The sequence below is a fragment of the Apus apus genome, chromosome 4 (genome assembly GCF_020740795.1).
Source record: "Apus apus isolate bApuApu2 chromosome 4, bApuApu2.pri.cur, whole genome shotgun sequence".
Lineage (NCBI taxonomy): Eukaryota > Metazoa > Chordata > Aves > Apodiformes > Apodidae > Apus > Apus apus.
In genome coordinates, this window is record NC_067285.1 from 66,406,040 (window position 1) to 66,418,297 (window position 12,258).

Sequence of the window (12,258 nt, forward strand, 5' to 3'; positions counted from 1 at the left end):
AACTCTGACAAAACACAAGGTGACTTGGAATATCCCCTAGAAAAACAGCAGCTGCTTTCTCCTATGAAGGTGCAGCAGTGACCAGTTGCAGCCATGCAATTGCTGCTGAGCCCTGCAGAGTGCCACGCTGCCGGAGCATGGTTTCCCTCTTGGCAGCTCGATCAGCACCACACTCCTACCCAATCAATTTCAGATGGGCCTCTTTTCACATTATTTATAAATATCTATTTCCTCCTCTAGTTCCAGCAGAAATCTTCTCCCTTTTTACCTGCCCAGTTCTGGATCAGTGACATGTTTTAGGTTTGACACCTCAGACCTCCATGCAACAAGAACTTAGAGGTCTGTGCTGTTGACTTGAAGATTACTTTGTTATACTAGGGGGTGCACAGCGTGCAGATATTGACCCAGGCAGCAGGATAGCACAGTCCCAGTGGCTGCAGCTATTTTTAGCTATGCAAACATATAACATATCAAATACTAAATACGTCACTGGTCCAGGATTAAAAATTACCACTTTTGGCTCATAGCAAGCCATAACTTTCAGAAGACTCATGCTGGAACTAGACTCACATAAGTAATTGCACTGCTTCAAGATTACTTAAACTTGTTACATTCCACAAATTCAACCATGCAGGGTAATAATAGTAATTCGATAAAACACAGTTTACATAAAGAAACAAATGTAAGGAGCTTAGAAAGTGTGCATGTTGTCTGGATCTGCAAGGAAGAGAAGTAGCCTGCTCAATTTCAAAACAATAATAATTTTTTTTTTAAAGGCCAGGAATATAAACATCGATAAACTTGCCTTACAAATATTATCTTGAAGATGTCTGTGACAGACTGCTTCAAGTCAAAGCCTAATAAAACAGTTACCTTCAAGGACATTTCTTATGTGGTTAAGAGGAAGCACATGCATCAGGGCTTTGCTGGATTCCAGGCACTCAATATTTGTTCACAACATGTGTAGTCTTGGGCTTATGCACATCTCCCTGAGTCCAGATCCCAGGCCAAAAAGCTGTACAGAGTTCTAGAACAGAGCTCCTCTGTCCAGAGCCAATGACCAAGAATGAAAGAAGGGCTGCAGGTTGCATTTTGTGTTCCACATTTTTATGAGTCGGCAGGTAAGGTTTTCTATTATTTGTAAACATCTACATAGTGTTATCTATATGACAACCATAACAAAAGAAAGATAATACCAGGCTGATTTGAATTAATACAAAATAAATAGTTTGCTTAGTATCTCTGGCTAACTTATTTTATGAGAAAAGCAAATACTTCCATCTAAGCTGTGGGGGGAAAAAATAGAAGAAAAAAAAAAGCTAAATATCTAGCTTACCTCACCTGAAAGCAATCTCCTCTTTGATCCTGTTTTGCTTGAACTGCCAGCATCACTTTATCTCCAGTACCATCAGTTCTTTCTCCATCTGTTTGCTCTCTTCCACGCATCTCCTGTGGGCTACTTGTTAAAGATTTTAGTAACATATCAGGAGGATTTTTATTAAATTAACAAGAAAAGTATTTAAATGCTTACTTAGAATTGTCATTTGCAAGAAAAGCTGTGTAACTAGCCTCTGCTTCAGCTGCAGAAGTTTTCCTTTAGCTTTTTGTGTCCATGCCTAGTGTATCAAGTCTAACTTAAACGTAAATATTTGAATTAAGTTTGCCCAAAATATTGGGTAAAATGTAAAGAAACTTCATTTCTGTTCATTAGAGGAGCTTGATGTGCCCTTTTACTAACAATTTCCAATAAAATATATTATTGCTCTTTTTTGGGGGAGAGTATCACTGACTTCATCAAACCATCATCAGAAACTGATCTCCACCAAGAGATCAGAAATGTCCGCTTGGAATAAATGATAAAGGAAAGCATAAAAACGTAAGTCCCCACATTTTCCAGAGGGACCTTTTAACCAACTATGAGATGCATTCTGTTAATAGAATGCACACATTACATTAGCCACACAATTGGGAAAACATATAAATAAGGAAGAATATGCAAAGTTTAGAAAGAATTTTGCAGCCTTACTATAGTATGATTTTGCTTCCATTGATACACACAATTATTTCAGAGAAAGCCTAGCTGAATGCACAGGCTGAAAAAATACAAAGAAAAGCAGACCCCTATATATTAAAAAAAAAAAAGCAGCCCTGCCCTATAAACTGTAGTTTATTCTTTGTATACAGCAAAAGAGGGTGATTGCTTTATGTGTCAGGATCAATGCTGTCAATAATGCAGGTGAATTTTAAAAGATATATACTCCAGTAATTTTTTAGAGATCTGAATTATTCTCAATCCATCCCTGAAGGATACTTTGAAGGTTTTACATAGTTTGGTAAAATTCTGCTAGGACAACAAATAGCAAGAAAAGCAAAAGAACTCTGATGTGGGTAAAACCTGCAGACAGGACCTCAACTTAGTGCCAATAAGCATAGTTCTTATTTCATGCAGAGCCAAATTATATAGGACTTGATCACCCCTTTTATTCTCAGAGAATACTGATCCAAGCACAGGATGAGGACAACAATTTTATGTTCTATTTGAGTGGAAGTGTGTAACAATTCCATTTAATTTCATTGAACCAGCAAGGTGGCAGAGTAGGCAGATTAGCATTAGGAAAAGATTTTCACAGTCTTACCTAACCTGTTGTGGTTCATTCTGAGACACTGAACATCTGAGATTTGAAAAATGAAATAGACAGTTAGGAAGCAGTGTTATTTTTTGTAGTCATATTCCTGACTTTGGGTAGTGTTGTACTCGACTGTTTTGTCATCTCCCCAATAAGAGGATTCCTTCAAGCAGATTTGTGACACTTAATGGAAATCCTGCTAAAACTAAGGGCCCAGATCCTTAATTTAATTTAATTCTGATCTCGCTTCTTGGACAAATGTAAGCATAAAATTAATGTAGCTTTGATACCAGTAATTTTTAATTTGGAGGGGAATAAGTGGCTGTATCTACTTAGGTTTTCAATAATTTTGGCCCTACACTTGTGTTCATACATTTTCATTTTGCTTGATTGATTTCCAGGGAAAGAAAGAGTTTATGCAGGATATAATCATCACTTTGGTCTAGAATCCTGAGTTACTTTTCCAGCGGAAACTTCTGGGTGGGAAAACTTGACACTTCAGAAAATGTGCCAAAATGTAGTGCAAGTTCATATTTACCAAAGAAACGTTTGACATTTAATTGATGCATCACAAAGAGAAACAAGGGACACACCTGACAGGATTATCTTGTACTGAAATACTTTAAACAAACAACGGCACACCCCAGCAGTACAAAAAAGCAAAGCAAGGACATGAGTCCTGAAAAGGAAATAACTGTGATCCTATGGAAAGTGTGAATATTGCTCAGAGCACAATGACACACTCCTTAGTTTCATGGTATAAGAGAAATCTTTTAAAACATACAAAAAATCTTTGGTATTTAAGAGTTTAAGTTATTTCTGTTGCAAATACAGAAGTGCTTTATTACAACTTGCGTACCTTACTGCCTTAAATGTTTTTGACAATAATCTTATGGAAAAAAAATTCCAAATCAGCCATGAGTCAATCTTAGCATAGTGATTTTAAATTTCTCTAGAGACACTTTTGCTTGCACTCCCATCTTGTTGTAACATGCCCCTCTGACACAAGTAGAATTTTCATTAGACCCTTAACAACAGACATCCCCAAACTGGCATACATGCAGTAATTCGGGCTTATCAGGTATGTGAAAACCTTGCTGTATTTTTCAATCATCGACACAAGTTTTCTATCCATACTAACCTCAACATTAATGGCAAATGATAATGAAAAAGACCTTTAGGCAAAGCAATGAAGAGCAATGTAAAAGCTCATTATAAGCCCGTTTCATAAAATTACAAGCTCTAGTGTGCAATATGCACAAGTAAAACTGAAAACCAAGTTCAAGCATACCAAACAAGATTGTAAACTAGCTGTTGTTTTTCTGTCTGGGAAAAGTAATTTTTTAATGAGCTTGGAAACACAGCTAAATATTTTCTTTCATAAATTCAAGAAAAATCCACTTTTGAGACTTCTGCTGGGCAGCTTTTTCTCCTCTCTTTTCCTCTTTTAAATTTTAAATACTGCATAGGAACTGTTTGCTCTGTGAGGTTCCCATAGTTAGGACCAAACCCTTCTCAGAGGAATTTTGGCACCTTATTAATTAGTCGGTTATGAGAAGGAGCTGCACTCTTTCAGTGACTCCTATTTTGCCATCAGGAGAGTGTGATCCCATAATAAATTTCCATCAAGCAAACTATTTCTGGTAATTCCCCCTAATTAACACCAGACTGCTAATAATAAATAGTCCCTATGTGTCTCTGATATAACCAAGATCTTGTCTAAGCACAAAATATTAACCGATGTCCCAAGAAAGTAAAACTTGAACCTAAATTAAGCCTTTGCTGGTAAAAGGATTTATATGCAATTTTGCGAGAAACCCTTTGAAGATTTCATACAGGGCATTTTGACCAGCAAACATTTTGAGTGACAGAGAGATTTGTTCTGTGCTGAGCAGTGAAAGTGGATTTATTGTGAAAACACACTGTTGAGTTTTAAGCCTATAAATCTTACACTGGATTACAGTGTCTTAATGAATGAATGACAGATTTCTTTTTTTTGTCGGTGCATTTTAGTGTTACATGACGTTGTGATTGATAGAAACCAAACCTTTGCCATTAAAATGTCAAATGTAGACTTGATGCCTTTAAAAGTTTGGCTTCTGGAGTTTAATATACTGTTTGCAAATAGACTTGCATTTGTCTCATTCATAGCCTAAACACTGAAGCGGAGGCAAGTCTTCTGTAAAGCTGCCTCTCAATTTTATAGAGATGTGTGCAGTGTTTTCCTTTGCTTGTGTAAACAAAGGTAGAAAACAACAGTACATTTCCTTAGTTAAGAGATGCTCAGCTAAGGAGAGTCTTTTCAGGCTGGTATGATCCTGAAGTAGTTGGCCGTATTATAGCAGACTGTTAAGTATTCTGCGGTGAAAACAGAGACTGCTGCGTGCCATGGCTAAGTGCAGTGCCAGATAATGCTTGCCAGAGCAGGCAGGATTTCCTTGAGCAGTCTCAACTTAGCAAAAATATTAAACCCTTCTAAACAAGCACTGTAAAGTATTCTAGAAGGGTGGTAGGATGAAGTAAAGACAGCTAATAAATAGTAATTGGCCAATATTGAGTTTTACATTGTTACATATTCCACAGTGTTCAATACCGTATTTCTGTCTTTCATTCCATCTTGAGAAAAGATGGAGAATCAGAGACTCACCAAAGTTGGAAGGAACCTTTGGAGATGAAGGGACCATTTCTAGTCCAAGGGTCTTCTCCAGTTGGGTTTTGAGTATTTCCAAGGACAGAGACTCTGCAATCTCTCTGGGTGGCCTTCACAAGTGTTCGTCGTCCTCACAGTCGTCCTGTCACTATGTACCACTAAGCCAAGTCTGGCTCCCTCTTCTTTACTCTCCAGTCCAGGTATTTTTACACATGGACGAGATACATCCGAGCCCTCTCTTCTCCAGGCTGAACAGCACCCAGCTCTCTCAATCTCTCCTTGTATGATGAATGCTCCAAGTCCTTAATCACATTCAGAACTGTTCAGTCCAGTACATCCATACCTCTCTTGTACGAACGAGACCTATACTGGACTCAGCACTCCAGATGTGTCTCACCAGTGCTGAGAAAAGGTGAAGGATTTCCTCCCTCAATCTGCTGGCAATGGTCCACCTAATGTACCACAGGCAGCTGGTGGTCTTTCTTGTCACAGTGGGGATATCACTGGCTGGCTCATGGTCGACTTGGTGTCCACCAGGACCCACAGGTGCCTTTCTGTAAAGCAAACCTCCAGTCTACCCCCAAAAACTGAAGAAGCAGCAAGCTGAACGGTATCTATTCATGTGTATAATAATGACTTTCTTCTACTGACTATCATACAGAAAAAGAAAATATCCGACAACCACAGGACAACTGAGGACAGAGAGACAGTTCAGGGTTTTGTGTTGGGATTGTTTTGGTTTTTAATGATAATTAAATTTGCAAATGCGAACAGCCAAAATTTGATGACAAAAGACTGTTAAACACAAGCAAGGAAATTACCAGGACTTCAGAGCTGGTCGTTTCTCATAGAACTATGAAAAAACAGGAAATTCAAACAAGTAACCTGTGAACTGACACAGTTTCCCTTGTTACTCATTTGCAAGCAACTGATATGGTTCAATGATGCGAACGGCTCTATCAAGAAACATACTCAACAGACCAACACACACTGAATGACAACTCAACTTTTGCTTTTAAATTTATTGCATTGTTATATTAAGCATTTATATTTACACATAATTCTGAATTATTTAGTTACAATATACTGAAACTGTCATTGTTATTCAATTACTCGCTTATAAAGACCTTTTACCTTCAAACAGAGTTAAATCCAATTCTCCTGCAGGCAGTTATGGAAGAAAAATAATTACTGAATGAAAATGCATGCAAAAAAACTACAGTAGTTTAATTACTGACGTGTCTCTCCTGCCTTTCTAGCGTTCCCTTAAGACATGAACACTGTACATGTGTTGTATGAAAAACAGTTCCAAATCTCTCAAAATCTCCAAAGGATGATGTAACTGTGGTGACGGTTGCTGTCAAGTCTGCAGCCAAATATACGTATGTATACATGCATATATACGTCTCTCAAAGTATGTACATGTGTGTGCATGTAGAGACATATTTAACACACACATACACACGCTCGCACATCAAAAGATTCTAGAGGTAAATATCCAGGCTTACAAATAACACAAAATACAAATATACCGGTATGAAATAGTCCTAAACAAAAAAAAGATAATAAATATTCAGTGAGATATATGGCATTATTATAAAGTGCTCTACTGAAATCTCACATTAAAATAACAATAAAAATTATGTTCCTTTTATAGTTGATTTCTATAATTCCGTAGAGCCATTAAATATTCCTTATGTATCAGTGACTCTATGCTTCCTTTTAAATTTTAAACAGATAAAAGAAGAAATTAAAAGGCAAAGCAGCTAAACGAAGCGGCACTACTGGAGCCTTTCAGGCTTTTGTCCTCAAATTCATTAACGACTGCAAAATTTCAAACCCTAGAGTATATGGATTAAGAAATACCATTCAAATTAAAATTATGAAAGAAAATAAAGTCAACTTAATTTTCAGGACAATGATAAACTGAAAGTTCCTATTCTACTTTACAACAGCAATGTTTGAATTGCAAAAATTACTGAATGCCTTATCCTGTGCATTCCCACCCTCTTTCCTCATTCATGTGCAACATAGCTCCACTGAAACCTAGTCTCTAGGTCTCATTTCTCCACATTCCACCTAATTTCAAAAGCAACCTGGTTCATATATATTGCTGTATCTTTTCCAGTCTGCTTCTACCCTTCTGATTTTCAGCCAAACTCACAAAAGGGTACATCTACAAGAGTGTAAACATTTTTAACAGCCTTATGCCATTTCTTCCGTACCACCAGAAGTTAAAAAAAGACGTGGTAGTATCAAAGAAAAACAACTTCAGGAAATAAAGTGAAGTAGCCTCACAACATGAATCTGTCTTGCTGAATTAAGAAAGCCAAATAACTTCTCATATTTCAGTATAGTAATTGTGGTTTTCTTTCTTCCTCTTTTGTTGACATTCCTTGTTACAATTGCTTTACTGAACCATGGCAATTTTTTTTGTGTGATTTGCCCCATGGTTTTATGGATAAACCTGTCCTTTGTATCACTAAAAAACCAAATCCACAACCAAACCAGTAAATGGTTATTTTTAATGTCTACTTGAAAGAGCACTAAAGACTAACAATTCAGCTCTGACACTGCAGTTGAATTAAATACCATGTAAATTCAGTTTCCTGCAGGAATCTGATCTGGCCTTGAGAGGGCCCTCTTCTCTGTTGTGCAAGTCTTCTGGAGCAAAATTCACCTGTGGCAGAGGGTCACCACCACTTGCCAATCTGCTGACAATTGCTCTGAACCAGTTACGCCCTAATTTGAAGTGGGACTTGACTGGTGCACAGGTCTTGTACTGACTCTCTGTATGGAGGCAAAATTCATATCAAGCCACAGAACTGGCTTTGTCTCCTGGCTTGGAGTAAACAACAGCATCCTCTCTCTGCACCCTTGCAAGAGCTGAGAGATACTGAGCTGTCTAACTCAATATTATATCATTCTACCATACATTCCCTACATCTGGAAGAAAAGAGAGAAATCAAAACTTAATAAAAAAATCACAACAGCTGAGCAATAAAGTGTTTGGTACACTACCTGGCACACCATCAATAAACATATTCATGAGCTACATGGTAAAGGACATACAGAGGAAAAAAAAAAGTCCTCAGTTGCATGTCAGCAGTTTCCCTCATTCAATAAGAGTCTCACATTCTAGATATGAAACATTGTTACCTACACATTCAGTGCAATTTCCCCTTTCCAAGGCACTTGAAACTATCTAAAACCTGAACTGCAAACCCTTATTTTCAAGATCTGACACTTCCATCTTGTCAAACCCACCTTCACCAGTAGGTTTTTTTGGCTAGTGTTCTGGTAGTACCTGAGTTAAGGAAGAGTATCCCATTTATGTTTTCTTCTAAGTGGCATCTGCTAAACTATTCTTATTCACCAGCAGAGCCACTGCCCCACTTTACTGCTTTGTAAAAATCTCTGTCCTTTGCAGACTCATCAGAGATTTAACTGCAAAGGCACAGGTAAATATAATTGTGCCAGGAGGTCTCATGTATATGAGTGTCAGATAAAAATATCATTTGTTGAACTACATGTTCTGTGTAATCTTCTCGTTGCTTTGAGTTCCTTTTAATGGAGTTTAGCTGCAATACTTCTAGACACACTTCAAAAAACATCAGCGCAATAAGGTGATCTGGATCGCTGAAGCTAATCTCCTATTTGTTGAATAGCAGCAAAACCAAGACTTCTAATATCTGCTATTTTTTATAGATGCTTCACTTCTCATACTGAAGCAGATATAAATGTGGCCATAAACTCATGAAACCAAAACAGTAATGTGCCAAATGTAGAGGTAAAGGCATTCTAATTGTTTGGCCTGGGTGCAATTTCCAAATCCTATCTTTTTTGAAGCAAAACCCTAATTGATAATGCTCTAAAAATTAGTGTTCAACCCCCTCCACAAGTTTCTACATTTCTTTTCCATTCTAGAAAATAATACATAAATAATTTTAACCAATCATTGAACATGGACATTTTAACCTTTCTTTATGCTCAGTACATTTGTTACACAAGATGGGCTCGAAGCATCAGATGTTGATAGAGTGAGCATGTTTCTTGCACAGTGGCTTGTCCTTCTTGGAGAAGAAAGTCTGACCCTCCAAACTGTCACTACATATCTGAAAAGGGGTAAGAAAGAAAAAATCACCCAATTCAGATGTACCACACCACACATTATTCAGAACACCAAATCATGTCTTTATTCTATGCACAAATATATTCAAAGAATAAGAAAGCTTACATTTTTTTAGGGATACTCTTTTTGATGTAATACTAATGACTGATGTAAGCACAACTTTAAGTCAACAGGTTCTTAACTGGGAGCAGAGTTAGGTTCAGCATTTATAAAAACAAACAAACAAACAAACAACAACTAATCATTAGGATTGGGGCTTTTTTTTTTTGTTTTGTTTTGTTATAAAGTATTAGCAGGTGATACTTCCAGCTACATTGCCTACGTCAAAAGCATTCTCTCTACTTTAGAGATGCAGCCCCTTCCTGTATGGCCTTCAACACTTGCTCCAGGGAAGTAAATGTCAAGGGTTAAATGCTGGATCACATTTCTGCAATCCAGACCAACTCCTCTGGACCAGTGCCAAAGGCTCACAATAGCAACACACCTTCCAAATAACTGGGAAAATGCTTTTTGTTTGGGCTCAGAGGATTCAAAGAGGTTATAGCTGTTAACTCCCACACCAGTTAGGTTAGCACAAGCACTGCTGCTACAGGTTTGTTAGAATGTAGACTAGCTTTACTTACTGAGCATACAAAGCAAGTGTCATGCCAAGTGTGGCCCAAGGCTTCAAGAAACCTGTCTCCGGCTTCAATGGGGAATTCACAGCCATGGCACATAGTACCAAAGAGGGCATAGTAATCTGCAAACAAATAGAAAGAGATTTTAACGATGAAGCATATGCAGAAAAGCAAGACTGATCCTTTGCAACCTTTGTGCTTTTCTTTCAGTGGCAGTGGGTTTGCACTTGTTGTGATTTATAATACTAGCTCTGCTGAATAAAGAGCTCCTAGATTGAAAGACAAGAATGTCCTCCTCCTTTCCTCACTCACTCAGTTCTCATCCCCTTCCTTTTCCTGTCAAGTGAATGATGTTTCCATCCTAACAGTGTTTCATTTCCTTGAGATCAATAGCAGTCTCGGGGGGGAAATGCACTCCTTGCAGAGCACCCGCACCAGCTCTACGCTCTACATGCTCCTTACCTTCTCTCTGGCTCTGCCTTGAAAGCATACCCTGGCTGTTCACATGACAGACCACCTCAGCGAGTAATGATCCCCTGCCTACATTCTGGCACAATATTTGCCCCAGACTTCGCTGCACAAAATCATGCAGTTATTAGGCTTCTGTCCTAAACAGTCTAGCAATTGTGATCAAGTCAGAATAGTTTTCTAGTCACTGAATTTTAGTACATGGCTTTAAAAAAACAAAAACAAAAAAACAAAAAAACCCCCACCAAACAAAACCCAAGCAAACAGAACCCCCAAACCAAGAAAAAAAAAACCCACACCAAAAAAACCCTGCAGACCACACACAAAAAAACAAGCCAACAACCTTAACCGTGAAAACAAACCAGAGGCTTGAGACTATATATTTCCTACATTTAAAAAAATGTGTCACTAGGGTCAGGATGGTGACTGAAATCACTGAATGGGATTTGCACCATTCATTTTTAGGCACTGCATTGTCTTTGTGCCTCTGGAGGCTCCCCTGGAGTCAGCAGAGAAAAGCTCCTCAAGCAGTCTCAGACACCAGGGGCCAAAATCAAGGGCACTGAACCGCACATAGTCCCCACTGACTGGAGAGCTTGAGAAAGAGAGAGCAGAGCAGACTGGCATAATAAAATACATGTAGAAAGTACATTTCACCCACAGTCTTGGTGTGTGAAACTCAGGTCTCTGTGTGTAGAGCCATCTCAGGGGCTACAAGTCACCACAACCCTCTGCTTCCCACTTGGGCAGACCTAAATCTTACCCCACATTTTCTGGTCTTTTCCACTTATTTCAACTCTCAGACACTTTCTTCTAAGAAGGGGACAAATTTTTCTTGCTTGGAAGACAACAGAATTAGTACTATAACATCACAGAATTTGGGATCAGTGCACTACCATGCCAAAGACATAATGTCATGCAACACTGTTATATCTTTGTAAGATAAACTACAGACAAAAAGACAGCTATAATGAAGCTTTGGACTCCATCCTTCATTTTAACACTCCGGCTCTGAGAAGGAAATTAGATGTCAGGGGTTGTTTTCAAGGAGCCTTATAAAGACTGACAAGCAGAGCCAATATAGGCTTAGCCCATGTGTTAATCCCAAGAGAAAGGTCCTGTTTCGTTTTACTAAGACAGCGATTTGTATCATCACCTCAAAAAGCATCATCACCCGAGACATTTTAGAAGGATGGGGAACACAAGTGCTCTCAACAAGCAAAGGCATTGATGGCTGCCAGTGGCAGTAAACAGCTTCACTGATCATCTTCATTAATCCATGCTACTCAGATGAATTTACAAGTATTGAAGCACAAGAAAGACAAGAAAAATGTCAAATGGTAGAAACACTCTGTCCAAAAGCCGTGGGGGACATGGTCTTGTGACCATACTGTTTCAGGTCTTTGCATTTGTGTTCATACAGAATCTTTTACAGATATTTTCCTGGTGGCAGAAAGTAAAGCCTTTTGTAAGTTGGCCCATAGTTTTCTGAAGAAAAGGCAATAGATAAGAAAGGATGAAGGGCATCAGCTTGCTTTTGCTTTTGCATGCTTGAACTGCAATATCACAGAAGCCTTCCAAGGCACACATCTCATAAAGTCACATATTCATGCTTCCTGCATACAGTATTTTCAAAACTAGGTTACTAACTCTGTGATTAAAAAAAGTGCAAAGTTGTAGATATCTGCACTTTTAATTTAATTTTAGCATCAACATCCGAAAGCAGAACATTTTGCAGATTAAACCCCCTTAATACTAATAGCT

General features: G+C 38.2%; 1 protein-coding gene across 10 annotated transcripts in view; it reads right to left on the reverse strand.

The window, feature by feature from the left end:
• Positions 1-6,284: 6,284 nt before the first annotated feature.
• Positions 6,285-12,258, reverse strand: part of PDLIM5 (PDZ and LIM domain 5) — a 128,395-nt gene continuing 122,421 nt past the window's right edge. For all 10 annotated transcript variants that reach the window (XM_051617129.1, XM_051617128.1, XM_051617127.1 and 7 more), the window contains 2 exons: positions 10,033-10,148; positions 6,285-9,392 (listed from right to left, as the gene is read on the reverse strand). In XM_051617129.1, the coding sequence (XP_051473089.1) occupies positions 9,303-9,392; positions 10,033-10,148 (206 nt within the window). In that variant the 3' untranslated portion in view covers positions 6,285-9,302. The remainder of the gene's footprint in view (positions 9,393-10,032; positions 10,149-12,258) is intronic.